The 27,511-nt window shown below is 44.4% G+C and overlaps 3 protein-coding genes across 5 annotated transcripts in view; 1 reads left to right on the plus strand and 2 right to left on the minus strand.

Moving 5' to 3' along the window:
• The window catches only part of stim2b (stromal interaction molecule 2b), a 36,889-nt gene extending 35,273 nt beyond the window's left edge, over window positions 1–1,616 (minus strand). The window contains exon 1 of one of the 2 annotated variants that reach the window (XM_069169737.1): window positions 480–1,616. In XM_069169737.1, coding sequence (XP_069025838.1) covers window positions 480–594 — 115 coding nt within the window. In that variant the 5' untranslated portion in view covers window positions 595–1,616. The remainder of the gene's footprint in view (window positions 1–479) is intronic. The other variant, XM_069169738.1, reaches the window with a different exon arrangement.
• A 2,088-nt stretch (window positions 1,617–3,704) lies between these two features.
• On the minus strand, window positions 3,705–19,182 carry tbc1d19 (TBC1 domain family, member 19). 2 transcript variants are annotated; one of them, XM_069169744.1, is made up of 21 exons: window positions 18,987–19,182; window positions 18,801–18,873; window positions 18,661–18,706; window positions 17,838–17,913; window positions 17,619–17,693; window positions 17,236–17,299; window positions 16,485–16,531; window positions 16,292–16,402; window positions 16,117–16,189; window positions 15,423–15,461; window positions 13,793–13,905; window positions 12,249–12,323; window positions 12,011–12,073; window positions 9,368–9,452; window positions 9,162–9,206; window positions 8,663–8,695; window positions 8,462–8,571; window positions 6,762–6,853; window positions 5,878–5,993; window positions 5,637–5,707; window positions 3,705–4,622 (listed from the first exon to the last, which is right to left on the minus strand). In XM_069169744.1, exons 1-21 carry the CDS (start codon window positions 19,080–19,082, stop codon window positions 4,548–4,550), a joined length of 1,578 nt encoding a protein of 525 aa, XP_069025845.1. In that variant the 5' UTR covers window positions 19,083–19,182; the 3' UTR covers window positions 3,705–4,547. The 2 variants fall into 2 exon arrangements, with proteins under 2 accessions (XP_069025845.1, XP_069025846.1); XM_069169745.1 differs by lacking the exon at window positions 3,705–4,622 and adding an exon at window positions 4,710–5,082.
• Window positions 19,183–20,514: 1,332 nt separating this feature from the next.
• On the plus strand, window positions 20,515–26,730 carry cckar (cholecystokinin A receptor). Its single transcript, XM_069169799.1, has 5 exons — window positions 20,515–20,835; window positions 21,361–21,612; window positions 23,815–24,076; window positions 24,332–24,459; window positions 24,582–26,730. Exons 1-5 carry the CDS (start codon window positions 20,709–20,711, stop codon window positions 25,157–25,159), a joined length of 1,347 nt encoding a protein of 448 aa, XP_069025900.1. The 5' UTR covers window positions 20,515–20,708; the 3' UTR covers window positions 25,160–26,730.
• The last annotated feature ends 781 nt before the right edge of the window (window positions 26,731–27,511 follow it).

A 27,511-nucleotide genomic window follows, 5' to 3' on the forward strand; every position in this document is an offset into this window, starting at 1 on the left:
TGATAAATGTGATGCGCACATGCACACACACACACACATGCACACACACACGCACACACACACGCACATGCACACACACATGCACACACACATGCACACACACATGCACAGGCACATTCGAGGTGCACCATTGACAGTAAATCCTCTCCTGCCCTCAGTGAGGATGCAGCCTGCATTCCTGTCATGTCATGCATTCCTCAGCAATGTACAGGGGGGGGGGGGGGGGGGTTGACAGAGAGGAGGAAGGAGGAAGGAGGAAGGAGGAAAGAAAAAAAAGAAAAATAAAAGGTGCATCACTTTTCCTGCGCAAGGGCATTCCTCGGCTTTCCCCGAGAAAGCCACCGGGAACATGGAGACAGGAGGAGGAGGAGGAGGAGGAGGAAGAGGAGGGAGATACCGGGCTAATCAATTGGTGTGGGGGGGAGAGAGGGGGAGAGGGGGGGGGGGGGACACTCGCATCCAACATGGACTGCGCTTACCTGTAACGGCCACATTGTCCGCGGGTAGATCCCCCTGAGTGCACTCCGAGCCCAGTACCGCATAGATGACGAGTCCACGTAGCAACACATTCACCACCTTGTGGATGTAACTCATGGTGGAGATGAGAGAGGTGCTGGTGGTGCTGGTGGTGGTGGGGGGGGGGTCAAGTATCCAACTGTGGGAGGGAGTGGGGAGGGGGGGAAGGCAATCCCGGAAAAGATGCTTCCAAACACAGCAATTATCCCCCCCCAAAAAAAAAAAAAAAAATTGTCTTTTTTGTTTGTGCAGAAAAATGTGTGTTGGCACGAGGAGAGGAGGAATTAAAAAATAAATAAACCAGCCGGCTAACAGGAACAAAACCTCACGGGAGCGTGAAAGACACCCACAAAATAATAGTTCATTGTGGGTTTAACGACGTGGCGAAACTATTTATTTAATAGAAAAGTCCAGCAGCTCGGCTCCGACAGGCCAGCAGAAACCCATTTTTATAAAAAAAAAAAAAAGGTTGTGAATTTGTTGGTGAAGCACACATGCAGCCACGCACACGCACACGCACGCACACACACACACACACACACACACCCGGCTGGAGGGATTCCCAAGTCCACAACAACAGCAGGTAAGAAGCAGCTCTTCGGTATCCGTGATAATAAAATAAATCCTCACGAGGAGCTGCGAGTTGGGAGAAAACTGTACTTCCACGTACGGCGGCCGAACACCGGGGACAGCTTCAGCATAGTGGACTCACGGGTCCGCCTCCTCACGGAGAAGGAGCGAATCCCATTGCATCACAAAAAAAAATAAAAAAATAAATAAAATAATAATAATAATATTAATATTAATAACACAACGGGCGTCTTCTTCGTTCTTTCTGCGTATTCCGTCTCCGAGCAGCACGTGACATCCGCTTTGGTTTTCGGTGTTTTGTTTTTTTTCAGTCAGCTCGGCGGTGTTTTCCTCCCGGCGGATCAGCTGCCTGTTCGCGGGACCGGCTGATGCAGACTGGCGGGGGAAGGAGAGCCGAGCGGGGCGGAAGTCAGTATGCAAAAGCGCTTTGACATCAGGAGGAGGAGGAGGAGGGAGGAGGAGGAGGAGGAGGAGGGGGACTTTAATTTGGCGCGTGCAGGACACCAGCAGAGGGATTTGTTTGGTTTTTTTTGTTTTTTTTTCCCTGTCATGGTGACGCGGAGGATGATGGGGGGGAGGAGGGGGGAGGTGATTGCCCGCTTCATTGTTCAGCCTCCCCTTTACTCCCCCCCCCCCCCCCCCCCCCCAACACACACACACACACACACACACACACCACCCCGCCCACCGGCCCGTCCAAGTTTTCTCCTCCCGCTCCTCATTGGCTGGACTGTCCCAACATGGCAGGTCCTGATTGGCTGCCCGCTAAATGGCACGTTTTTCTGTCTGTTTTGAAGATGCCCCGCGCGGTACCAAGAAATGATGCTTAAAGGACCACATCATGTTTTTGTTTTATATCGATTCTACTGACAACATCCGGTTCGTTCTGAAGGACAGAAACTGTCCTTATAATATTAACAAAGTATTAAAACTAATTTATAACTAAATGCACGATAGGAACATGCATTAAAGGTTCAGTGTTGGATTCAAGAGGATCTAATGGGAACAGAAATTAAACACAAATGGTGCATTTAAATAATTTAATTGCTTTACGATTTACCTCCAATTTACACCAGGATGGGGGCAGAGCTGCCATGCAAGGTGCTCACCTGCTCAAGGAAACCTCGGGACGGGCCCGGGGATCGACCCGACAACCTTTAGATGATTGTTTTTGTTTGTTTTTTAAATGTTTAACTACCTGAAACAAGCTCTCTTTTACAATATAGAGACCTGAGGGCAAGAAACACAATCAACAAACAAAACAACATGAAATCAATACGAATTAAAAATAAATAAATAAATCAAACAAAGCTGACAAATATCAACGTTTGCAGTTCATTTAATTTCAGACAAAAAGCTGAAACTAGTTCGGCCAATATTAGTGCGTACTTAAGGGATATGTAAGTATAAGTATGTGTGTAGTTACTAGATAAGGAAAGAGATGTGAGACAGTTCGGAGCTTCATGCATGAACATCACGACGCGGCCATCTCTTCCTGACTGTAAAGACGTCTCTCCGACCTTGTGATACGGAGTATTTATCATTTGTGATAACGCACTATGACACACGGTTTAACAGCTGACGTGTTAATGGGGCAGCGTGGCAACACAGAATATCTCCAGTCAAGGACGGACGTGAAGGTCGACTGCACGATAGCTTCACAATAGGAGGGAGGCAGGTCTTTGACTTCTTATATAAGAAGACTGGTTTTAATTTAAAAAGACAAATTTGAATGACACTGCTGCCGACGCTGATGGGCTTTAATGGAGGTGGAGAACACCGTCGGCTTCGTCTGCTCCGCATTTAAAACCTAAACAGGCTTTTAAAACTTGCTTTTTAATTCAAGGTATATTTAAAGTATTTTTTAGAACATTATTACTTTGTAGATTTTTTTTTTTTGCCTACGTAAATTTAAAACTGCCCATCACAGCTTTGAGGACTGGGAGGGGGGCTGTTTTAGAGGGTTGTGGTCAGAAACCCCCCCACCCCCCACCCCTCTACCCCCTGTGGTTGTTTTCATTTTATGTCATCGGTAACAAGAGTACGGAGCCAAAACACGGAACAACACGCTCGTTGTCCAACCGCTCATTAAGCTCACAGCACTTCATAACTTCCAACCGGAGATCCTACAGCCTCCGAGCGTTGACGGACAGACGGCAAATTGCCCCGCAGTGCATCGCATCGGCCACCAGGAGGGACTAAAAGCAGGTGATACCGGTCTCGGGAGGAACGGAGTCGGGCCGTGGGAGTCCTGGTAAACAGGTGGCAGATGTAGAAGAAGCCAGGAGAGGCCGAGGCGAAAGAGAGGAGCAGCATAATTCGATACGAGCCGGCGGAGGGGGGCGGCGGGGAGGAGGGAGGCCAACGACGGAGCAGAGAGGAGGCCGAGGGGGCGTCGAGGCCCCGAATGACGCCTCCTGACACGTCGACCCGTTGGGACGACTGCGGTGAGCTTCAGCAGAACACCTTGTCCAAATATTTACCGTCACACAAGCCCGGAGAAATATTCAATGAGGGAGCGGCGACGATCAGCCAGCGACACACTGAAGCCATAAAAAATATCAACGGTGATGAGTTCATGGAATAATCCGGAGAAAACCAATTCAACTCAACTTTATTTGTATTGTTGAAAATGTGTTAATTTAGGAGGCAGAAAAAAAACTAAACACGTGACTTGTAAAGAATACTGTTAATGAAATAACAATAATAAAAAGAAATGGATCTGATTGCATTTAAATCAGATTACATAGAATGTATTTTTAAAATAAAATTACAGAATAGAGGAATTAAATACATAATTCAAAATATTATAAAATAAACTGAAGCACTGAAGGTGCTACAAACGTCCCTTAATAGTGCAGTAACTCCCTTCATAAATACAATATTTATTTACACAGCAGCTTCCAGCGTCATTCAGTTTTCCGTGTTTTCTGTGGTTCAGACTTCCAATCTGCTCATTCATCATTCAGCGTTATCTAATAACAAGCAGGAGCCGCGCAGCAGAGGAAATTGCAAGAGCTAATTAACACTTCATTAGCCGAGCTCGGAGGCATTGCTGTTGTTCTCTATGGCAGTACAATTACTGCTGCGTGCGACTTGTCTCCTAACGAGCCCCCCCCTTTCCTTCCCCCCCGCAGAGCCTATGGCTTAAGGAGGCCATCTGAGCCTTACCGGTCACAGGCTATACTTACATACGGCGTATAATATCTAATAACGTGATAGGGCAGTCGCTATTCCTGGTGCATGCATGCTAAAGATGGGTTTGGCTGTGGACCAGATGAAGGGTTATTATGTCTATGGACGTTTTCCTGCATTATTTTTTTCCCGTGTCTCGCACATTAAGCTCCTGTTTCCTGATTAGTCATGCAAGTTATGCTGAGATGTTTACGTCCCCAACCCCACCCCACCCCCCCACCAGCCGCTGCCGTCCCGGGCCTCCTTCAGATGGCGGTGGCAAACAGAAAGATCTGGATGAGTGGTATGACCTTCAGAGTGGAGAGGTCGGCGAGGACGGCCTGCAGGACGGTTCGTCAAAGAAAGCACAAGTAAGATTTGGTCATCTAAACCCCCCCCCCCCCCCCCACCTGTCCTGACCGCAGCACTCTTTACCTTCGCCCCGTGGGAAGGCATGAAAAGCCCCCCCCCCTTCTCCAGAAACATATTTCGAGATTTAAAAAAAGAACCACACAGGACGACGTGAATAATGATGATGCAGGATCCTTGGGAAGTGACAATCCATGCTTGAGAAGAGGACACAGCTCCCCCCCCGCTCCCCCTCCACCCCCCACCCTGTCCTTTTGGGATCGGTGGGGGATTAAATTTAGGGACCCTATCGTGTTTAGAGACAGGGTTTAATGTTTCAGCGCTGGGTCCGAGGTTCTAAATATAAGATAAGGACCAGTGTTATGATATCTTCTCCCTGCTGGAGGAGCACATCGGTTCGATGCGTCACATTGTCGTTGAACTCCCGTCACCCTTCGGAGGAGGAGAAGGAGATGGGGGGAGGGGGGGGGGGGTGAAGAGGGGAGGCGAGTGATTGTATGTTTGACTTCTGGTTTCATGTTATATGATAGCAGACGGCCGTATGGGGAGCGGGTGCAGCACCAGAGTTGTATTACGGGTTACTGTAACATCGCAGCATGAGTGACGTGTGGGAGGCGACCGCGGGCCATTTAATCCTTCAGTCGACAAATTAGAAGAAAAAAAAGATGATTCTGCATAAAATAAAATAAAATAAAATAAAAAAAATAAAAAAGTGGAGCAGAGAGTTGGATGTAATGTTGAGTGTGTTCCTGATAAGCGGCGTTGGGATGTGGAGGGAGAGGAGATGGTGTTGGCGGGCCGGGTCTTCAAGAGGGCGAGGGGTTCTTGAGTGTCGGGTTGTGCATTCAAAAGACTGGGTTACTGGTACTGGCTGGTCTTTAGTGGCTATTTACAGCCTACCAGGAGTACGTGGGGGGAGGGGAGTGGAGGAGGGTGGGGGGGGGGGGTCACACATGCAGAAGAAGTGGAAAGTGAGACGGACATACCTCGGCGGAGGCCAGCGACGTCACTTCCATCAGGTTCTCGGCGCGGAAGGCGAACACGGCCGCCGCTAGAACTGGAGGAGGAAGAAGAGGAAGAAGAAGACGGGAGATGAGGAAATTGGGGGTCGGAGGGGGGAATAAAAGGAAAGAGAAACGGTGTCTGTGAGATCATAATATTTGTGTACGAACATGGAGGCTGCTGCCGCCTCGTTTGCAGCCGAGTGTGAGTGAAATATTCGCCCACCTGCGACGACCTCCAGCGAGTCGTATCCGAGGACTCGATCCCAGAGCAGAAACAGCTGATCGGTGGAAAGGTAGCCGGAGAAGGCGCGCACCATCCACTTAAAGGCGATACGCAACCTTGAGGACACAAACGTCACATCTGTTTGCAAACAGCATTTTTAGACGTCTTCAAATATGAGTGTGAATGCAGGTTTAACGACTGCATCTTCTACTGTTTTAAAAGGGTTTTGAAATTGTTATTCCCGTAAACAAGCACAAGATGGCAGCAGCTCATTACTGTAGGACTGCAAAGAGACTGCAGGTCCATCATATCCAGCATAAATATATCATATAAATACCAGATAAACATGGAAATATAATCTATGACCCAAATAGAAACAGTAAAATTAACATGACGCGTCTGTTGTTTTTTTTTGTGATGCTGCATAAAAGATGAATACATGATTGTTGTTGTAATAATAACAAGCATATATATATATATATATATATATATATATATATATATATATATATTTCATCTGTGAAACTAAAGCCTCCTAAAGTTCAGGGCAGGACGCAGGTACAGCTGCAGGAGGACGGCTTCACTCAGGGTGGGACGTTTCCATTTCTAATGAACAATACTGTAATTTTACAGTTTTCTTGTAGTGAAAATAAAAATCCTCCTTGAGCAGGTTCTTTCTGCATATTCAAGACTTCAGTTAAAAGGATGTGAAACTCACAGAGCACTTCAACATTTGTCTTTCGGTGTTCGGTCCCTTTTGGGAGCGTTTTGAGGTCGAATAAATGGTGAATTTCTAGCGGTGAACTAATCTTTAAAGCCGTGTTGGTGCTGCATCGTTCTGGACAACAAACACGCGAAGGAGGAAACAGCTGCGAGCGACTCACGGCTGCGCTTCGATCTCTCGCAGGTGGTAGAAGAGTTGAGGCAGGTGGGTCTGCAGCAGACGCTCGAACTGCAGGCACAGCGACACGATGCCCTGCAGGAGGAACACATGCAGCCGTTTACAGTGTAGGAGAGCTAGAAGAGCTGGAAGAGATGGAAGAGATAGAAGAGATAGAAGAGATAGAAGAGCTGGAAGAGATAGAAGAGATAGAAGAGATAGAAAAGATAGAAGAGATAGAAGAGATAGAAGAGATAGAAGAGCTGGAAGAGATGGAAGAGATAGAAGAGCTAGAAGAGATGGAAGAGCTGGAAGAGATAGAAGAGATAGAAGAGCTGGAAGAGATAGAAGAGATAGAAGAGCTGGAAGAGATAGAAGAGATAGAAGAGCTGGAAGAGCTGGAAGAGATAGAAGAGATAGAAGAGATAGAAAAGCTGGAAGAGATAGAAGAGATAGAAGAGATAGGAGAGCTGGAAGAGATAGAAGAGATAGAAGAGATAGAAGAGATAGAAGAGCTGGAAGAGATAGAAGAGATAGAAGAGATAGAAGAGATAGAAGAGCTGGAAGAGATAGAAGAGATAGAAGAGATAGAAGAGCTGGAAGAGATAGAAGAGATAGAAGAGATAGAAGAGCTAGAAGAGCTGGGAGAGCTGGAAGAGATAGAAGAGCTGGAAGAGATGGAAGAGATAGAAGAGATAGAAGAGCTGGAAGAGATAGAAGAGATAGAAGAGCTGGAAGAGATAGAAGAGATAGAAGAGATAGAAGAGCTAGAAGAGCTGGGAGAGCTGGAAGAGATAGAAGAGCTGGAAGAGATAGAAGAGCTAGAAGAGATAGAAGAGCTGGAAGAGATAGAAGAGATAGAAGAGCTGGAAGAGATAGAAGAGATAGAAGAGCTGGAAGAGCTGGAAGAGATGGAAGAGATGGAAGAGATAGAAGAGATAGAAGAGATAGAAGAGCTGGAAGAGATAGAAGAGACAGAAGAGATAGAAGAGATAGAAGAGCTGGAAGAGATAGAAGAGCTAGAAGAGCTGGGAGAGCTGGAAGAGATAGAAGAGCTGGGAGAGCTGGAAGAGATAGAAGAGCTGGAAGAGATGGAAGAGATAGAAGAGCTAGAAGAGATAGAAGAGATAGAAGAGCTGGAAGAGATAGAAGAGATAGAAGAGATAGAAGAGCTGGAAGAGATAGAAGAGCTAGAAGAGCTGGGAGAGCTGGAAGAGATAGAAGAGCTGGGAGAGCTGGAAGAGATAGAAGAGCTGGAAGAGATGGAAGAGATAGAAGAGCTAGAAGAGATAGAAGAGATAGAAGAGCTGGAAGAGATAGAAGAGATAGAAGAGCTGGAAGAGCTGGAAGAGATAGAAGAGCTGGAAGAGATAGAAGAGCTGGAAGAGATAGAAGAGATAGAAGAGCTGGAAGAGATAGAAGAGATAGAAGAGCTAGAAGAGCTGGGAGAGCTGGAAGAGATAGAAGAGCTGGAAGAGATGGAAGAGATAGAAGAGCTAGAAGAGCTAGAAGAGATAGAAGAGATAGAAGAGCTGGAAGAGATAGAAGAGCTGGAAGAGATAGAAGAGCTGGGAGAGCTGGAAGAGATAGAAGAGCTGGAAGAGATAGAAGAGCTGGAAGAGATAGAAGAGCTAGAAGAGCTGGAAGAGATAGAAGAGCTAGAAGAGCTGGACGAGCAGCTGATTCTGATGGACAGAAACGTACCGACTGAGACGAGGAGATGGAGTGAAGTCGGAAGAAGTTGCGGACGTACATTTCCCTGAAGACGCTGTAGAGTCTGGACGGCTCGTTGTACAAGAAACATAAAGGTGCCACTGTGGGATAAAAAACACACACAGAGTCCGTGTTATAGCCTGCTCATTATGTTCCTGATACAGAAATATCATGAGTACTGAACATACTCACCGTACATAGAAAAGCCATGAAAGGGGATGACACCTGTTCCAATGACAGTTTTCTCGTCAGAGCATTGTTGACACACAAACATTTATTATCAATGTCATTTAAAAGACTTTTTATTTCAGGCTCCTGGTAAAAAAAGAAATTGTCTAAACATTGTACTTCTGTTGTTTATTATTTCAACGTGAATCTCTGAATTATCGCACGTCAAAACTAAACGGAAACGAGTCAGAGACCGTTAGGGTTGGCGGATGATGTTTGGCGTTTACATCCGGCATATCGGATGTTCTGCTTAGATCCTTGTTGCTCTGGTTGCGCCCTCTAGTGGAGTCCTCCAGTAACACGCAGAGTGCAGAGGACGAGTACGCAAGCAACAATACTCACGACAGTAAATCTCCGGCCTCACGTGAAACAGTGTCGTCCCATTTTTTGTTGCTGGTCATTATGAGAGCATAATAAAATTATAATAAAATAATAATAACATAATGTGACGGTGCAGACTCACCGTTGGGAGGATAAACAACGGCGCACTCTTCGTCTCCCACTTTCCCTGCGGGACACATGAACACATTGACAAACAGATGAAGTCATCTGGGTGAGGAGAGGGCATCATGTGATGACGCAGCGTGTGTGTGTGTTTAAGTGTGCGTGTGTGTGTGTGTGTGTGTGTGTGTGTGTGTGTGTGTGTGTGAGAAGGACACATCATCTCACCCTGGATGTAGGATTTGGGAGGAGTGGCACTGTTGTATTTGAAGTGCTCCAAGACGGCGGTGTCCCGGGAGAAACACAGCAGCACCTGGGAAACACACACACACACACACACACACACACACACACACACACACACACACACACACACAGAGAGAGATAGAGCATTTAACAGCTTTTCTTGTCTCTCTCCAACACGCCCACAGTCTCATGGGTTGCATGTTTACCATGTGAGCGTATCCCGGCCTGCCGACGGGGGATCAGGCCGACAGCAGTTAATACTCTTTATCTGTGGCGGTGCCGGTGATGTCGAGCAGCCTCGAGTGGCTTCGCTCTTCCTCCTGGGTAAGAAGTCTATTAAAGCGGCGCACCTGCAGCCGGCCGCTGCAGGACGTCGTGAGTCAGCCGCGGCGCCGTGGCCTCGAGTGGCCGCTCGTTTCCGTGACACGGCCGCGTAAGTGGGAGTTCTTTTCCATCACGGTCCAATTTCTGAAGACAGATTTCATTTCCGCCGGCCGCTTAAGACAAATTGGGGAAAAAAAAAAAAATCTTCTGTCTGGGGAAAAAAAATTAAACCGGCGGCGACTCATAGAGGAGCTCTTTAATGGGAGAAATGTGTCGTGTCCTGTTTGACCTTCAGGATTACTATTAAAAATATACAGAATACAGTGACGCATTCTCTCAGCGCTGATCTTTAAAAATCATGAAGCACATTAGTCATGAAAGTGTTCCTACTCGTCCATTCTTGTTTACCTGCAGATATCAGGGACGCTGGCTCACAAAATACTTTACTGCTGCTCCTGAAGCATTTTGAACTACCGCGCCTTAAAAATACATATTTCTTTATTTTGTATTTTAACTGTGTTTAAATTTATGTATTTTTTCATGCATCTCATTTCTTTTCTACATTTCTAAATGTTCCTTTTTATGTCATTTTTTTGTCATCTTCTTGCTGTAAAGCACTTTGAGCTGCATTTCTTGCATGAAAGGTGCAATACAAATAAAGATTATTATCATTATTATTACTATTATAAATCCCTGAATGGTTTAGGTCCAGAATACAGCTTAGATCCATGGACTCAGTTCATTTAGTCCAAACTAAACATGCCAGGAGATCTCAGATGTACTCCAAATACAGATTAATAACATTATTCTTTGAATAAGATCTCGTATATTTTTAATGCTATTTGCACTTTACCATTACGGACGCCTCTTCCCACTCCAGTAGTGACATGTCAGGCTCACAACTAACATCAGTTATTCTGTTGCATGCACTTTATATTTTTGTAATCATATTTGTTGTATCTTTGGCTTTTATCATGTGAAGTTCACTAAATTGTCCCCCGAGTGTGAAATGTGCTCCTCAAATAAAATGTCTTAATAAAGTCGGTATAAACTGGCAAATTCACTGGAGGTTTTATCTTCCTCATGCAGTCACAAAGACCAGGAAGGTATTCTGCTTGTGGAGATAATCAAGTAAGAACATTTTTCTCATCAGTTCCCAACATGTCCATCATTGAAAGATGTTCGTTTTGATAAATTAACTCATTGAACTTTCAAAGTGGTTTTTTTGTTTTTTTTAAGAACAGCTGTTCTGACATGACGTGGATTTTCCCACCGCCGAGTGACTTTACAATTAGTCAGTATTGACCGGGATGCTGGAGCTTTGTTCCTCATGCAGCCGTGTAGTCTTTGGTAGGAGGATGACGTGCTGAATAAACCGGTCTCCGAGTATACTGTATATACAGTATATATGTGTGTTTATCTGCTGAGCAAACAGAGCGGTGGCTCCCGGAGAAGCAACGCTACTAATATCAGGTCACATCTTCGTCTAGGCTGAACAGATAAAGAGGAGTTCTGTCAGTGAGTGACAGCTGACTGACGGGAGTTTAGATCAGATCCTGGGTGACTTTCAAGCTCTTGTTTAAGTGAAATATGGAAGAAACAAACAGTCACATGATTTCATTTAAACCCATTTAAATTATTATTATAAATATTAACAGGTTGAACTCTACGAAGGGTTAAATTTCTGTGGGAGAACAGTTTATGTAAATAATAAAGTAAGAAACACCACAATAAATATAAAAACGTTGACCTTTTTAACAGACTTCATAAAAATAACTATTTCTTTTAAATACAAATATTAATACTGAGGACAATCATTTCACCCTCCACTTCAAATTGTGTTTTTCTTTTTGTTCCTACAGTTAAATGTTTAATGTAAACTTTTGCCCTCATTGAAAACTTGATTTCGAGGGGCGGGCCTATGAGCACGATTTGTGACATCACAAATAGTTTGAAGGCCAATCCTGGTCCAAATCAACTTGTCCGTACAAATATAATGTGGAAATTTAAAGCCTCCTTTGCGCACTACAGACAATAGTAAAGACATCTTATGTCCAGCTGTTAAACCTTAGAAATTAAATATATTTGTATGTATGGAGTTTTTAATGAGGGAGGAAGAGAAGATATCATTTGAAGGATTTTTACCAGATCATTGAAATTTCTGGTGGAAAAAAAACACATCAGATATAAATTTTCTATTAAAAATGGAGCCTTTTATAAAAAAAAATTATATTTAAATGCCTGAGGGGGATTTTTGAGAAAAAGTACAGGTATAATAAATAATGAGAGAAAAGAACCCACCTGATAGAGAAAATCTTCAAACACAAAGTAGTAGTCGTCATTACTGGCGGTGAGCTTCACATCCTGTTGAGGAGGAGCAGTTTCAATTCAAAATGAGGAAAATATGCAGCAAATATTACATTTCAGTTATTTCAGAGCTGAAACTGAAGTGTTGTAAATATATATAAATATAAAAATTCACCAAATAACATCCAGTATTTGTTGTTAATTTACTGTCACCTCCTGGACGTGCACTCACCTTATATATGAGGTTGTCCACCAGCAGGTCGTGTTGGATGACTCCAGCTTTCAGCTGTTCGTAATGCATCACGTCCTGAAACAGCAGCGAGCCGTCATGTTTTATGTCAGAAATAACATGCATGAAGATCACATATTAAATATCATTATTTAAACTGGTGACATAATGTTTTAAAACTGGAGTCTCACATCCTATCACGCCATTTTATGGATAAAAACATTTCTGTATAATTCAGGTAAGTAGAAAGGAATGTTATTCCCTTATATATTATTTAAAATATCCCTCTCTCTCTTGACGGATGCTGCTAAATCAACTTTATATTTTTCCGCAAGACTGTGATGACAGCAGGATTTATCCGAGCTCGGAGGAGGAGCGGTGTCGTGTTTCCGACCGCATGCTTAAACTCAAACGAGCCTCCGGTTTGAGACAAGTTATCATAAATGGACTAAAGAACAGGCCGAGCAATAAAAATGTCCTCGGTGACGAGCAGCGGATGCGAGAGCAGAAACGGAGATCTTGACAGCGGAGACCGACGCGGTGATATGGACAGCGTCAGTAGAATAAGTTCTGCTGGAATATCTGGGAGTTGATTATACAGGTCACAGCAGTTCCCTTTTTTTAGGCTGCACATCTGAAAATTCAATAGAAAAAAAAGATAAGCAGCTACTGTCTGACAAAACTTCTACATGTTTAGAAATAAATTCAAGACTGATTTGACCTTTTAAAGTAAAAATAGGTTGCAGAACAACATGGAGGGAGTTTTGCAGTACTTCAAAGAGTCTGTCACTCTGAGCTCTGACTGTTTAATGTGTTTGCCCTTGTGGTGTCCAGAGCAGCGCTGACGCTCTCCAGACCTCCGCGAGTATCCCCGAAACACTCCCTAACAAAATCAATCCCGCAATCACAAGCACTGTTTTTTTTTTGTTTTTTTTATCAGCTGGGCCTCCACACAGACCGGTGGACGCCAGCGTTTACACAGGCCGGTGGACGCCAGCGTTTACACAGGCCGGTGGACGCCAGCGTTTACACAGGCCGGTGGACGCCAGCGTTTACACAGGCCGGTGGAAGCCAGCGTTTACACAGGCCGGTGGAAGCCAGCGTTTACACAGGCCTCTCCGCCACACAGGCAGCTGGCCGCTCTGTTTGGGATAACTGTGCTGAATCGCCAGCATGTGATTATCTTAACATTTGCATGCACGGGAGGAACCACGGCAAGCTGAGATAAACGTAGAATTTACAGGTCGGTCGGTGCGACGTGTCGTGTTTTTAGAGAGGAACTCTGTCAGGATCCTGAAACAAACACGAGAGGCCACAAACATTTTTTGGGGAAAAAAGCCGCGACCACAAAAACCGTGAAAAGAGCCGCAGCTGAAAACTTGTAGTAAACATGCAGTTTGGGAATCACTGCAGCTGCTTTACAACAAACACTCAGCCATGTGTGTGTGTGTGTGTGTGTGTGTGTGTGTGTGTGTGTGTGTGTGTGTGTGTGTGTGTGTGTGTGTGTGTGTGTGTGTGTGTGTGTGTGTGTGTGTGTGTGTGTGTACCTGTGGCTGGTTGGTGGAGTTGAGGATGAGGGCCCACAGGTCGGCCCGGAGGCCGGTGGGACAGCCCTGCCTGCTGTACTGCTGAGCCGCCGCGCTGTCCTGCTCCACAATCACTGGACAAGAGGAAGACAAGAAGTTGAGACACTTTATAGCTTTGATGCAAAACTAAACGTCTCTTGGCTCCATTTTATTTATTTTTTTAAGTACTGATCTTCTCATTGAACATGAAGCAAGTAGATTTCCCAAAATGTTAAACTGTTTCTCTACATTATTTATTCAGCAAAAATGCCCCAAAAATACAAACACTTGTTCCAGCTTGTTTCAATCATCAGGATTTGCTGCTTTTCTGTTTTATCATTGAAAATTTTATATTTTGGAGGTTTTAGGTTGCAAACCAAAAACAAATCAACAACAATCAACAATATAAAGAAATCAGCCTTTTGAGGAAATTTGCTAACTTTTTTCTAACATTGGATAAACTAAATGATTCACAAGTGAATGTGAACAATAATCAAGACGATACCTTAAAAATTTTAAAAAAATAACTAAATAAATAAACACATGTCTACCTCTCGATTTCAGTATTCAATTCAATAAACTCGGTCGGTTAAAGGCCTTCGTGACTCTGCTTGTGCATAATGTTCAACTGTCAATCAAAAACCACAGTGTCACTTCAAAGTCGGCTCTCGGGCCAAAATAAAAGACTGCGGGAACAACAAATGTATGAAATTTCTAAAAACTTGAATTATCAACCAAACATGCGACTGACCTAACAAACACAACGAGGCCTCGTGATTTTCCCCCCAGAAACATAATGACATAATATGTGCAAACACACGACTGAATCTGCTGAGAAAATGAACATCTGCACGACAACAGACCGGCAGATCGACGCTGGGACGGGTCAGAGATTCATTATTATAAAAACAGACATAAACCACGTAAAGTAGCACAAATATATCTGAAAATGTATAAACATAAAAAATCATAACAAAGACTTCCCGTAATGGTGACTACGATATAAAAAACACTCAGACATACTGGAAATTAAACTGTCGGTGTCCCGTAATAATCAGCAAACAAAAAACACTTTCTGGTACTTTCTCTGCACTAGTTTATATAAATGGATCACAGTGGATATAATTAGACTTTTTTTCTGACAGGTATCTCCAGAAAAAGACTCTTTAATGTAAAAATAAAATCAGAATGTGTTGCCGGTCTAAATGAGGTTGAAATATAAAAACCCCAAACTGGAGCGTGAAGTTCCTCTAAGCAGTGAATAACCGACTCAATAACAACGATGATCAGTGAACAATGATATCGTAATGATGCTCCTTCAAAGAGCAACTGACAAAGAAATGTACTTGCTCCCTATTTTGTTTATTGGAGTCCTCTGGGTGTTTTTCTTCCTCGTTTTAATTCATTTAGTGGTAAAAAAAAAACAACAACACGTAGCTCCAAACCAAAGAAGCTGTGACAGCTCTGCTCTCACAGACCTGCAGATACAATTAGTACAATGAGAAGGAGGTCGTTGGTGTTTCGGGGAGAGCCGAGAGTCACAGTTAAAAAAAATAAACAAAACTACAGCAAACACAATTTATAGAGTAAATTTTAAGAAGCCAAAACAAACCTCTTTTCCCGATTTGAAAGTACTCGTTTTCAAACAAGTCTGCAGAGAGACAAAAAGAAAGAAACACGACAGGCTCATCAGAAATAATCTTATCGGATTGGTTTACAAACACAGAGACGATTCTATTTAAAGCTTTAAACACCAAAATGGAACAATGTCACGACGTGGACTTCACAGAGACTGTTTGAGACATCCCAGACAGCCGTGTGGCACAGAGAGAGGAACAGGAGCTGATATGAGGCTGTGAGGTTTATAAGAGCGTTAAACCGAGGTAAACACCTGGACTTCACAGTGTGATTCACCACAACTGGAAATGTGTGGAATGAATATTTGGTGTTTGTAAAGGAGGATTCAGGCTCGTATTGTGGATTTAATGGGGATTAAAAAGAAAAATCCTCAGAAAGGTTCAAAACTGTAAAAAAAAAATTAAATTAATTTGTAGGCCGCCATAACAGGAAGTTACTCTTGGCCAAGTCCTGCAGAGTCTCCAGGACGCTACTTGTAAAACCACCAGCGTGTCCTTCTTATACCTTTAATTGCACAGTTGTTGTTCAAATTCTAACTTGCTGGTTTCATATTTGACCTCACGGACATGAGAGCGATATCGATCTTCTCACACGACCTCTCGGTAAGAACGCCAGTGAGCGTGTTCCTCTCATGAAGAAGCGTACGTTGCTTGTTTTTTTGTGAATACCTGGATGGACGTGCGAGTGGTCGTCGATGCCCAGCTGCCCGCTGCTCAGGTTCATCTCCGAGTAGACGCGTCTCTGAGAGTGTGACACAAAAAACAAAACATGGAAGCAGATTTCATTTCCTAAAAAAAAAACAAAAAAAAAATCGTTGTAAGTGTTTAGTTTGAGGATCCGTACCAGTTGTGGGATGTCCCGGACGTTGAGGGGAATCTGGATGAGGCCCCAGTGGCTCCTGGCGCTGACGTCCTCGCTGCTATCGTGATTCGGGTTCCGCAAACTGATCAAAGCCTGCGATGTAAAAAATAATGGAGTTCAGTTTGGGGTCTTTATCGAACACCTTGAAGCTTTGAGCTGAGAGGAAGCGGCTCACCTCCAGGAAGTCTTTGGGGGCGTAGACGGGCCGAAAGCTAGTTAAATCTGCAGCCATACAAAACACATTCAGAGTTAATAATAGAAACCTCACACAAGTATGAGAGGTCAAAGGTCACGCCATCGAGCTTCCTCTGAACGCGTTTGTGCAACCAGAGCAGCTGGAAGCTTTAAAGCGTGACCTTCATCCTCTCGTCTTCAGCACACGGCAGTAAATTCAGGCGACGACGGCACACGAAGGTTTTGGACGGAAGGAGGTGTTCTGCTCGTTATCGCAGCTCCTCGGCGCAGAGAGTCTGGACAGCTTCTATATTCGCAGCCCAAAGTGTTTACAGCCAGCAGACGGGACATCCCAAATGTTATTATACACCTTTCCAGCCACGGTGACACTGTTAGGACACCAGGTTAGTTTGTTCTTCCTGGCTCAGAGTGCAAATAGTTGCTTCAGTGAGATGCAACAACTCGTAAACAGAGAGCAACCAAATACTATCTTTAACAACATAACTAGAACGATTATCTTCAAAAGCGACACTATCTGCTGGTGAGATGCTGCAGAGTGAAACTCGGTCCCTCTGAAAGACGGATCAATGCAGCTTAAAAAGCAAACAGGGAAGGAAGTGCAGGATCTGGTTTAGTTCTGTTAAGCTGATGTTAAATACACGAGTGCACATCAGCACTAATCTTTCATAAAAGGCAGATTGCACGAGTCAAAAACAACAACAACAACAACAACAACCCGGGGGACTCCAGACCTGGTTCGTCTGTGCCCATCTCGTTCCATTTGTTGGTGATCTCCTTCTGCTCCGCCGCCGGCCTCTGTGGAGCCAACAGAGAGAGAGAGACTTCAACAAAGAGAAAACATCACATCAGCTTGTTTAGTCGTGAATACAGAATCGGTGTGAGTGCAGCGAAGCTAATAATAAAACTGATGTGCAAACAATTCGGTCTGGTTATCGTCAGGTTAACAGCTACAGAACTGGTGCTGGGAGGCCGAGCAGCTCTGCAGCCTCCGCTCCGTCAGCTCAGGGGTCAAATAGAAGACATGTATGTGAGAAGAGCAGCGTGACGGAGGCTTTTCCACCAGAGGAAACGTCGCCAGCTGCAGTAGCTGCGATTGACAACATTTTGTAGCTACCATGCGAGCCAGAGGAACTCCGAGCTCGGTGCTCATGCTGTTCAGGCTTTTGAGGACACGCTTCTCCCAGCTGGCCTGTTTACAACAAAAAAAAGAGCACAAACACACATAGATAGTCAGTAAGAAATACCCAGGTCACAAAAACAATAAATACATGTTAGAGTTGAGTGGAGTCAGAGGGGGAGGAGAGGTGATGGAGATGTGAGCCGACAGACCGACCTGTGCTTTGCGCATGTAGGCCAGCGGCTCCTTGAGATGCTCTGAAGGAGCCGCGGGACGACTCGGAGGCAGCTGGCTGGAATAAACAAACGCAAAGAACGGGAGAGTTACGGTGCAACGAACGGAGCGGACGCAACACAACGCCACCGCGTTTTCACCCGGAGGCCGACCGCTTCCACAAGCGTCTCATTTCTACAAGAAATCTACTTAAAGAGGGGAAAAGCTTTCAGACGGATAAAAGATGTCAGTCGTCTGCGGTCGCCTCGCGCCGTTAAAGCGTGCTCAGACCGTATTGAAGGACTCGAGGTCCTTAAACAACGTTCAGCCTCACGTAAACATCTGTAAGAGCTCCACACGGGTCAGAAGAAGGATGTCGTCCTTTCAAAGTCTGAGTCTGAGGAGAGTAAGATAAGAGTGCACTTTTAAAAGCCGTTTATTGAGGGGGGAAAAAAACGAGTTTACGAGCTGGAAAATTAGACCAAAAAATAGGATTAAAAATAAAAATAAGACCGAACAACAGCTCAATGCTGTATAATTGGGATGTTTAAAGAATTTGGGAGTAATTAGTGCGTAAAAGTTGCTGCTTATCAATAAGTGATGACCTCATTTAAAAATGCGTTCAGTAGATAAAAAAGACAAGTGTGAGGAAACAATACGAACTATTTACGCTTTTATTTGGCTCCTAACAACCTTCTTACATACGTGACGTCACCCGCGATCACCGACTTGATGTGTTATAAATAAATGTGGATTTCTTTATTTTCCAGCTGCAGTTTCCCTCCAATCACCTGACCAGGATATTTAGACAGTAAGAGTCACTTACATGTGCAGCTCTCTGTACACTGCATTCTGCAGCTTTCTCTCCCAGCCTGTAAAAAAAACAAAACAAAAAAACACCAGGGTTTAATTTATTACGTCACAAATCTGCTACGGAAGCTAAAAAAAAACAAACCAAAATACGACCTGAGGTTTTGAGAAAACTGCGCACGTCCTCTTTTAGAGACTCCAGTTTTATCTCAGGTCGATGTAAACAATCCTAGAAAAAAAAACAACAACATATGAAGATACGTGATGCAGTTTGTACGTTAAAATAAATTAAAGTAGAAAACGTTAACGACGGCGTCGTTAGCCACATGCTAACGGACTCACTTTGGCTTGCCTCTCTATCAGGGAGTGTAAATGAGTTCCTCGGAGCCGCTGGATGACCTGAGCGGTGGTCACAGACAACTCGGTGCCCTCGTCCATCCTTCCGTTTTACTTTAGTTTTAACGTCCGAGACCACCCGGCTTGGTTTATTGATTTATTTCGCCTTCAGCATCCTGCGACGAGCAGCCGCCCCCTCCACAGGTTACCTAGCAACTGAGCACTGGCCGCTGCGCTTGCAAGGAGGGAAACAAGAAACACGTACTTTGGTTCCGACCTTAGAAAAAAAAAAAAAAAAAAGGGTTCCGAGGATGTTTTAAATTTTTACATTTCTCACATTGGCATTACTCGATTTATTACATATAAAAAAACCATACATTTCTCATGAAAGTAAAAGGACTGTTTTAGTCCAGATTATAGCTCCTTGTACTTATATACTATACTTTTACTCCGTAACATTTCTGAGTGGAATATTGTTGTACTGTAATATCCCAACGTATTCATCTGACAACTAAACTCACCAAATACTCTACTAATCGTGGTTTTTATATGATCATTGATTGTGCCACCAGGTCCCAGTTTGGCTTTGGGAGGCAAACACGCTCTCTGCTTTTAAAATCAGGCTTTAAACTTTGCTTTTTGATAAATCTTATAGTTCGGGCTGGTTCAGTCGACCCTGAACCCGTGGTGTCTCTCTTTCTCTCTTCATGCATTTACATGGCATCATTACATCTCATCATCTTCATGCCCTAATTCTTAACTTTGCAAATAAAATGCAATAAAATTTGAATATTAAACTAACGTTGGATAAAAGGGGGTTTAACTTAGCTTAATCTCAATTTACATCTCAGTGCAGCGTTGACAGACTCCTCTAAAGTTTGATTATCTTTAACTTTCGACATTTGAAGTAGCCAATGATTCTTTTACTCAAGTCTGAGTTTGGGTTCCTCCTAATAGAGTATTTTTACGCAACGGTAGGCTCGTTCTGCTTTGACATATGAACATCTTTGTTCCTTAGAAGGAGACACTGACTGAATCCAGAATATTGGAGCTGGCGTTGTTTGGGCGATAATGGGCAGCCTGTCTCTCCAACCATCACAACAGTTACAGCTGGAGTCAGTGAGCTGGCATATTGTTGCAGACATGTTCACATGAGATCAAGTCATGGCTGACACGTACCACAGAGGCCTGGATGTACAGACAGCCGGCAGTAGATGCAGTACTTGGACTCTTTTCAAAAGGTTGTATTTTATTGGGCTTTAATCTTCCTGTAAATCATCTGAGAAATAAAACAAACTTTGTGATAAGAGCAAACGTTTCAACCCCGCCTCAGCAGCTCTCTATTACAGAGATGATGTACTACTTGGTGGATTGAAATTTTTTTTAAAAAGTGGTCAAGGGGAAGGAGGGAGGAGAGCGGGGGGGGGGGGGGGGTGTCCTAAAACCCGGGCTGAAGAATGTGACTCTTCCACATGTTTGTCAGTGCAGCTGGAGAAGCCGAGCGGCAGAGGAGCGCAGCGCGACGCACGGACAGACAGCGCGCACGGAAACTCCTTCCTCGCATTCATTATCTTTTTCAATCGATTATGGATATTTAGTTGTTGTTTTGTTTTTTTTGTCACATCCCATCATCCTTTGGAGCATTTTTTTTTTTTCTTTCTTAAAAAGATCATGACTGTGGCTGTTCGTTTGGCTGAATTCACTTGAGGCTACAGGAGAGAGAGCGAAATGGAGACGTTTACGATACACGACATGCTCATCAACTCCACTGCTCTGAGCAAGATCCTGTGCAGTTTTGGAATCAAGAATATTTCGGAGTGCGAGAGCGAGCAGGAGCCCTCACCCGAACCTCAAGGTACATTAACAATTCATGTTCTTCTATTTGTTTGTTTGTTTGTTTTAGGGGGACACAACCACATGCCATGGCGCATCTTGTCTATTCTTTTAAAAGATGTGTGTGTCCAAATACATCTGTTGGACTCCTGCTTGCGCAAAAAGAGCGACTGCTTTGGGCATTTTATCTCGCATCGGTGCGCATTACGCACATGGCTCAGCTCCTCCGGGCAGCTAACGCAGTCCGCTGCATGTTAGTAGTGACACATATGAGTAATGAGTGCACCACATTCTGCACGTGAAGTGAACAGGACCACCATCATTTACTTTATGGACTCAAAATAAACAACACGTTGGCGTCAACTTTGTACATGTTTGAAGATACAACAGCTTAATAAATTCCATTTAGTTTTATTATAGTGATGCTGCAAATGTTTTAAATTGCCAAACATTTGGCAGTGTCTGGGAGAAGGGGAGTCAAAACAGCCTTCAGGCTCCAATTTTAAGAATGACATTCGTCTCCTCACGTTGTTTTTCCGACTCTCAGACATCAACCAGACGGTGCGGATCGCCCTCTACAGCCTCATCTTCCTCCTCAGCGTCCTGGGCAACAGCCTCATCATCGTCGTTCTGGTGAGGAACCGGCGCATGAGGACCGTCACCAACCTGTTCCTGCTGTCGCTGGCCGTCAGCGACCTGATGGTGTCCCTGGTCTGCATCCCCTTCACCCTCATCCCCAACCTCATGAGGGACTTCATCTTCGGCACCGGCATATGCAAGCTGGTCATGTACTTCATGGGTACGTGGATCATTCTGCATGATTGTGCTTTTCAGCTCCGATCTGTAAGTGATGCTGTTTTGAAACTTAAAAACGTCACTCGACCTCGATAGGTTCCTAAATATTATATGGAAACCGTTTAAACGTGATATTAGATGTCGTATAGTTGGTTTAAAATAGCAGAATTACAGAATTTGCCAAATTCAAACCCATTTCTGCCATCTCCTCATATTTCACCCAAAATAATGCAACTCTGCTTCAGTGGTGAATTTGAATTACATTACACGTCTGAGAGGATAACTGAAGTCATCCGAGGCCGAGCTGAAGACAATCCTGTTCAGAGGAAACATGTTGTAACAAAATCCACATTCACCTGAAGGCATATTGGCAGCAACACATTTCAGTCTGGGTTGTTGTTTTTAATGATCTGTCAAAGTCACATTCATAATTACAGGGTGTGTGACGGGCTTTGTTGAGAGGAATGCTGGCTGGTTCGTGGGAAGAAGAAATACAAATGAATATTGTGACAAAACTAATTGGAAGGTTTCAGTCCAGATGATGAGCACTAAGACTCACCTTTAAATTTCACCTCAGGACACGAGGACGTCGCAGCTACTTTAGTAAACCGGTCGAGGTCACGTCCTGATTTCTGATGAGGTAATGGTACTTTTTATAGCTTAACCCGTCCCAGACAAAAATTATTATTGATAATTTTAGCTGAAATACGTTTTGACGGGATCCTTAAAATACCTAAAAGTGACTCCCGTCTGTCTGTCAATATAATATAATATAAAACTGCACCAATAAAGCCCTTCGAGGTAAATCTGTAATGCCGGATGATAAACTGAAAATAGAAGAAATAGAGAAGAACTGTTAGTGAGTTTGTCAAAAATTCAGTAAAAAATATTGATTACCTACTCTTTTTTTTTAATTTTTTTAAACCAATTCCCAAATTAAAGCATTTTCCAATTATTTTATGAGCAGTTAATTGCAGAAATCACAAACTATAGAGGATTTAAAATGTCCTTAATAAAAATAAATCAAAGAAAGAAATTATTCCAATGTCACAATTTATTCAGGTACTAAAGACTGAAACTATTTTTGTTTATTACATATTTTTCACTTTTAATACAGTTTGTATTTTTTATTTCATGTCACTTTATTTCATTGTTTCCTTTATTTCTAATTGGGCCTTTTGATATCTTCCATACAGGCAGATTCAGAGGACTAAATCTGATCAAGGATGTGAATCAGCTCTTCTTTGGCTTTAATTTGCTGGTGATTATGATCAATTCTCCAGTTTTGTTCTTCCTCTTGCCTCCCTGAGAGCCCCCTGCTGGGAGCTTCGTAATAAGGCGCAACGATTACCGATTCTGCCCAAATAATAATATTTCATTTTCATCCAATTACACGTCCGCTAGGAAATGTGATTTGAAATTTGTGTCCTTCCTTCCTGTTGCTTGTTCACGGCGACCGGCGCGCTGCCCTCCGGCATCACCGCGCATCATTTATCTGAGCGTTGATCTGTTTACGTGTCGCTCTTTCTCGGGTCGTACACGGCAATCGTTTGAATGTCTTGCAGCTGGTTGCGTTGTTGTTACCGAGCGTGTTGACGCCGATCGGGAGGATGTCGATCATTCTGGGAGGAAGAAAACTCAATAAATGAATGTCTGCTCCGTCAATAAAATGTCTCTGTATTACAGGGTTTACCGAGTCATTTAAGTTTTAACTTAAGTTTTTAAATCTGGTGTCTGGTGAGACATTCCCGCGCTGGGCATGCTCTGTGGGCGGAGCTAACTCCGGTTTAGCCCCGTGCTAACACGAATGAAAATAAAGTAAGTTAACAATGAGCCTCTTCTGGACTTTCAAAATGTTAGTGGATCAAATTTTGACCGTAAAACGAGTTATTTCTTGGAGGTTGTCACGCTCAAAACTATTTATCTGCCCACTTTACGTTTCTGCAGTGTTTTTGTAATTCCTCTCACTGGCAGAAGGGGGAGACAAAAGCTTCGTACTGCAGGTTTAATAAAAGAAGATTCATGTTTCTTTCGTCTTTCCGTATGAAGCTACGAGCACAGGGAGCCGTTAGCGTAGCGTAAAAAAAGAGCGAGTCTTTTTTTGTACATATAAACCAAACCAGATGAAACACGTTACTTCGTGAACTTTAAACATGTTTGGAGTTGTTTTTTTTTCACCTTTCTACATTTCTGTTTCCACTCTCAGGCGTCTCCGTCAGCATTTCCACCTTCAACCTGGTGGCCATCTCTCTGGAGCGCTACAGCGCCATTTGCAACCCTCTGACCTCCAGATCGTGGCAGACCAAATCTCACGCCGCCAAGGTCATCACGGCCACCTGGGTGGTGTCCTTCGTCCTGATGCTGCCGTACCCCGTTTCCAGCGCCCTGAAGCCCTTCACCCGCCTCGACAACAGCACGGGTCACATGTGCCGGCTGGTGTGGCCCAACGACGTCATCCAGCAGTCCTGGTGAGATGGGGAAAAAAAAAAAAAAAAAGCCTTCGCCGTCCCGATATTGATTTTCTCAGCCTGCGGTTGCCGCCGGCGACGGGGGAAACAAAAATCTTCCGGCAAGAAATTGAAATTGAAAACAGGATTACAAACCGGAACTCGTCCGGATGAGAAATAGCCGTCGGTAAACCGAACGTCGCTCCGAGGTCGAGAGGTCAAATGTTCACACCGCAATCATGCAACCGCTTCCCTCGCCTGCTGTGTTTGCTGCAGGTACGTGTCTCTGCTGCTGCTTCTCTTCCTGATCCCGGGCGTCGTCATGATGACGGCCTACGGACTCATCTCCCTGGAGCTCTACCGCGGCATCAGGTTCGAGCTGTCCAGCAGGAAGTCCAGCCGAGGTAAAGACCGCAACTCAAACGACCTTCGTTCAAACCGACGTGCTGAATTACTGACGTAAACTTCGACGCCACGATAAGTCGACCGCCGTCGTTTTCCTTTCGTGTCTTCTTCTCCCCGACAGACAGACAATCCAGCGGCAGCAGCATCAAGCGGGGAGACGGCGACGGCTGTTACCTGCAGCCGTCCAAGAAGAAGAGCCTCGCCGTCGCCGCGGGCGACCCCGGCGCCAAACCCGCGGCGGGCCGAGTGTGCGGCAGCGGCGGCTCCACGTCCAACCTGATGGCCAAGAAGCGCGTCGTCCGCATGCTGCTGGTCATCGTCTTCCTCTTCTTCCTGTGCTGGACGCCCGTCTTCGTGGTCAACGCCTGGCAGGCGTTCGACCGGCGCTCCGCCTACCGGCTGACCGGCGCGCCCATCTCCTTCATCCACCTGCTGTCCTACACGTCGGCCTGCGTCAACCCCATCATCTACTGCTTCATGAACAAGCGCTTCCGCCAGGGCATGCTGGCCACCTTCAGCTGCGGCGGCGGCGGCGGCGGGAAGTCGTCGGCCGGAAGCAGGATGATTAAAGGGGAAGCGTGCAGGTTGAGATCCGGGCCGAAGACCCCCGAGCAGAACGGCCACGCCCCCCCGAGCGGAGCCAGCACTCGCTTCACCTACACCGGCGTCCGCCCGTCGGCCTGGAGCGAGCTGACGTAAACCGGAGTGACGGGAACCGGCGGTGTTTGAACGGGAAGCCGCTTCACGCTGCTTCCGAGGACTCGTGTTTCTGAGCAGCTCCGTTGTTGTTGTTGTTGTTTGTTTTTGTTGTTGTTTTTTTTAGCTCAGACTGCGACACGACGCGTCCCGCAGCCGACAAATCAACTAATGTTTCCTTAAAGTCCAGAGAGGGCGACCGAACCCTCATCTTACGTCGGGCCACGAAGTCCGACGTAGAAAAGACTGTTTCTGCTGATGAAGCAGAAAAAACCAAACCCCACTTCGTCCTCCGTCCTCCGTCCTCTGTCCTTCGTCCTTCGTCCTCCGTCCAAACCTTCAGAGACTCGTGAAGAGTTGAAACACAGCTGACCTCGTTTCGGTCGCTGACCCCGGTTCGCCCGGCCGAACGGGTCGAGGAGCGAAGACTCGACTCTGAAACTCAACGAGCCGACGTGACCTTAAAGAGGGAAAAAACAAAAAACGGAAATTTAAACATCTGCTAAAGTTAAATTCCCTTCGATCGCTGCGTTGAGTCTCGACAGTAACGAAGCCTGAAAGAAAAGAAGTTTGACCCGACCGGGTCCTGGGAGGGTTAGCTTAGCATGTAGCGACCGGAAATGGCGTGAAAAAGCGAAACGGTGCGATTCTCAAAAAACACTTCAAAAGTAGGAGAACAACTCCAGTGATCGCGATTTAACGCTTTTAGTCTTATTTTAGCTGGAAGAAATGTAAAAACAGTTTGTTTTGCTGGCGCTGTTATTGCTTACGAAGCTAATTGTCTCGTTAGCCAAGAAAACGCCGACCGTGACGGATATTAAAACAAAAACAAAAAAAACTTGATTTGCTGTTCAGAAATACTTCAGAGCTTTAAACCAGCTGAAATATTGGGATTACATATTCAGACAAATACAAAAATCTGCAGTAATTATTGACCATTTATAATATATATATATATATTTGTTTTTGAACATTTCGCCCTTCGTTTTAGTTGCGTAATAGAAACAATATTTTTAAACAGCCTTTTATTTGCACCTGTTTTGCAAACAAAATCATCCTGTGCACAAATAGTTTTGCGCTTGTCCTTGACCCAGTGTGTACTGTGTGTACTGTGTGTGTACTGTGTGTACTGTGTGTGTACTGTGTGTACTACGGGAGCTGGAGAAGCCGTATCGTGTATTGGTGGGACTCTAAACACCTGCAGCTCCTCTTCAAAGACCTGATCTCCGTGTTAAATATTAGCAGCATCGATGTAGCAGCTCATTCTGGTGTTTGTTTCTTTCTAACGTTTCCTCAGTGTTGTTTTTGAAGGTTCGAAGAGGAACATGTTGGACGTCTGAAGTATTCTGCTGTAATGTGTGAAGATGTGAGCACATTCATGAATGTATGAACACAAATGACAGTGATTTCACGTGTTTGTAAATGTACACGTTTAATAACTGACTGCTGGTGAGCAAATGTGGGCGGAGCTTGTAACAGCTGAGATGAAAGTGGATGTTCGGCTGGGATCTCCAAATGGGCTTCATGTTCACCGGCCTTCACCCTGCAGCCACGGGAGGTGTTTATGTGTTTTGGGGGGGGGGGGGGGGGGGGTTGAGTCATCCATTTCTACACTTTCAGTATTTTTTTTTTAAGTAAAGGTGTAAAAAGAAGAAACTGTAATTGCTTGAGCTTCAAATGACAATTAAAGACATCCGCACAGCGAGATTTTATATCACTTTTTTTTTTTTTAATTTCTCATTTTTATGCCAATATTGCAAGTTTTTTTTTTCTCGTTTTTTTTTTTTTTCTTCTTTTAATGACATACAGATTTGAGCATGATCTGGAGCTGCAATATGTACAAAAACAAACTAACGTATGTTATCAAAAAAAAAAAAAAAAAACAACAGAAAAAACAACAAACCGTCCCCTTTGTTTTTGACGTTATTGCTAAATGTTACAAACGGCACAGGTTTCTACCATCAGCCACCCTTTGAGCACTGAGTATACTACCACAATGACACCTCTGCTTACCATTTACTAGAATAATACACAGATACAGTGAGAAGTGGAAGATAGTGGAAGGACATGAAGAAGAGGAGGAAGAGGAAGAGGAGGAAGAGGAGGAAGAGGGGTAAATGACACCAAAACAAAAAAAAAGAAAAAAAAAAAGAAGTGATCCGAGTGTAGCGAAGCTAAGCGTTAAAGGGCTGCATGTTAAAAAGAAAAGGTGAGAAATGTACATACAAAAAACATGTGAAGAGTGAGGATGAGATGTGTGAGAAAGAGGAAGATTAGAGCTCTGTAGTGCAAACAGCCAAATAGTCTGAAGGAGAAAGTAAGGCTGAGAGCGACAGAGAAAAGGGCTCCACACTC

This window comes from Embiotoca jacksoni, unplaced genomic scaffold (genome assembly GCF_022577435.1).
Source record: "Embiotoca jacksoni isolate LCO1_2020_lvr unplaced genomic scaffold, fEmbJac1.0.p SCAF_47, whole genome shotgun sequence".
Classification (NCBI taxonomy): domain Eukaryota; kingdom Metazoa; phylum Chordata; class Actinopteri; family Embiotocidae; genus Embiotoca; species Embiotoca jacksoni.

Coding starts and splice junctions, on each gene's coding strand:
- tbc1d19 (XM_069169744.1), bottom strand. CDS start 19,082: ATGGACGAGGGCACCGAGTTGTCTGTGACCACCGCTCAGGTCATCCAG. Junction 16,403..16,484: donor CCCCCAAAGACTTCCTGGAG/GTGAGCCGCTTC, acceptor TTTACATCGCAG/GCTTTGATCAGTTTGCGGAA. Junction 6,854..8,461: donor CCATCTCCTCGTCTCAGTCG/GTACGTTTCTGT, acceptor TTCCTCCTGCAG/GGCATCGTGTCGCTGTGCCT.
- cckar (XM_069169799.1), top strand. CDS start 20,709: ATGGAGACGTTTACGATACACGACATGCTCATCAACTCCACTGCTCTG. Junction 21,613..23,814: donor GCTGGTCATGTACTTCATGG/GTACGTGGATCA, acceptor TTCCACTCTCAG/GCGTCTCCGTCAGCATTTCC. Junction 24,460..24,581: donor CAGCAGGAAGTCCAGCCGAG/GTAAAGACCGCA, acceptor TCTCCCCGACAG/ACAGACAATCCAGCGGCAGC.